This window comes from Cyanistes caeruleus, chromosome 19 (genome assembly GCF_971803275.1).
Source record: "Cyanistes caeruleus chromosome 19, bCyaCae1.hap1.1, whole genome shotgun sequence".
Lineage (NCBI taxonomy): Eukaryota > Metazoa > Chordata > Aves > Passeriformes > Paridae > Cyanistes > Cyanistes caeruleus.
In genome coordinates, this window is record NC_141719.1 from 1,229,490 (window position 1) to 1,230,970 (window position 1,481).

General features: G+C 56.0%; 1 protein-coding gene across 1 annotated transcript; it reads right to left on the reverse strand.

The window, feature by feature from the left end:
* Positions 1 to 346: 346 nt before the first annotated feature.
* On the reverse strand, positions 347 to 1,276 carry PIRT (phosphoinositide interacting regulator of transient receptor potential channels). Its single transcript, XM_023938934.2, has one exon. It carries the CDS (start codon positions 1,235 to 1,237, stop codon positions 839 to 841), a length of 399 nt encoding a protein of 132 aa, XP_023794702.1. The 5' UTR covers positions 1,238 to 1,276; the 3' UTR covers positions 347 to 838.
* Between the last annotated feature and the right edge of the window lie 205 nt (positions 1,277 to 1,481).

Genomic DNA, 1,481 nt, shown 5'->3' on the forward strand with positions numbered 1-1,481 from the left:
AGATGGTCAGGAGGAGGTTGATTTTCCTGGGAGGGAATCAGCTCTCAGCCCTGAGCACATCTCCCACCACTCAGACCATTCCCAGACACACTTCCCTTGTCCCTGCCCTGCCAGGTGCCTGGAGCAGCAGGGTCTGGGACCCTCAGCAGGATCTGGGACCCTTCTGTAGGATCTGGGACCCTCAGCAGGATCTGGGACCCTTCTGTAGGATCTGGGACCCTCAGCAGGATCTGGGACCCTTCTGGAGGATCTGGGACCCTCAGCAGGGTCTGGGACCCTCAGCAGAATCTGGGACCCTTCTGTAGGATCTGGGACCCTCAGCAGGATCTGGGACCCTTCTGTAGGATCTGGGACCCTCAGCAGGATCTGAGACCCTCTGCTTCTGCTGTGTCTCCTGATGCTGCACAGATCCTCCAGCCTGTCTGACAAATTAGGGGGCTGGAAGGAATTGTGGCTCCAGTCGGATGGCTCCTCTCTGCTGATGGATCCTGCAGAACTTCCTGGGGGTTCTGGGTTCCTTCAGGGTTTTGTTTCAGTCCCGGTTCCTTTTGGGCTTTGCTTTACCCAGTTTGTGCTGTTGGGTCACTCTTTGGACAGGGGGGCCATGCAGAGACCTTGGACCTGCCTTTCTGGGCTCAGCTGAAAATTCCTGCTCCTTTTTTTCCTGGGATGGCTTGGATGAAGTACAAAGTTCATTTTCACACTGGAAACCACGTAGGGAAGACACTGACTGGGGTGAAATCCTCTAGGGAGTACAAGAAAGTGTTTGTTTTCATGGCTTGATCAACACAGGTTGGTGGAGGAGAGGGGAACCTCTGCAGGAAGGTCCTGGCTGCCCTCAGCGGTTGAAGAAGAAGGACTTGAGGCTCTGTAGGAACTGTGACTTCTGCCTCTGCTTCTGCTTCTTGCGGATGATGGGGATCCAGACCAGGCCACAGACCAGGAGCATCAGTCCCAGGGACAGGAAGGCCGGGCCGGTCATTTTGTAAACGTTTTTGTTCTCGGTCAGGAAGCAGGACAGGCTGGTGATGACCATCCCGAAGAGGAAGATGGCAGCTCCCACGGACACCACGATGACGGGTTTGTGGTAAATGTCCCACTTGCTCCTGGGTGCGCTGGTCCACACGGACTCGCTGCGGGAGCTCATGCACAGGGTGCTGCCCGTGTCACTGGTGATCAGCTCCTTGGACTGGGGGGACTTCTCACTTCCATCAGGACTCTTGGGGGGGATTTCCATGGTGGTGGGACGGGAGGAAGAGACCTGGGATGGACACAAGAGAAAGCAGAGCAGGTGATGGAGGATGGAGAGTGCTTCCCTTTGGTCATCAGTGAGTGCAGCCCAAATGGAGGTGGAGGAGGTTTTGGGGGTCCTTGCAGGGAAAGAAGAGCATCGCACCCATAAAATGGTGGAACACCCATAAAATGGTGGAGCAGGCACTGGGATGCTGCAGGAAAGTTGGGCAGCACAGCTCTTCCCAAGC

What these genes read in the sequence shown, in the direction of transcription:
- PIRT (XM_023938934.2), bottom strand. Translation starts at nt 1,237, where the DNA reads ATGGAAATCCCCCCCAAGAGTCCTGATGGAAGTGAGAAGTCCCCCCAG.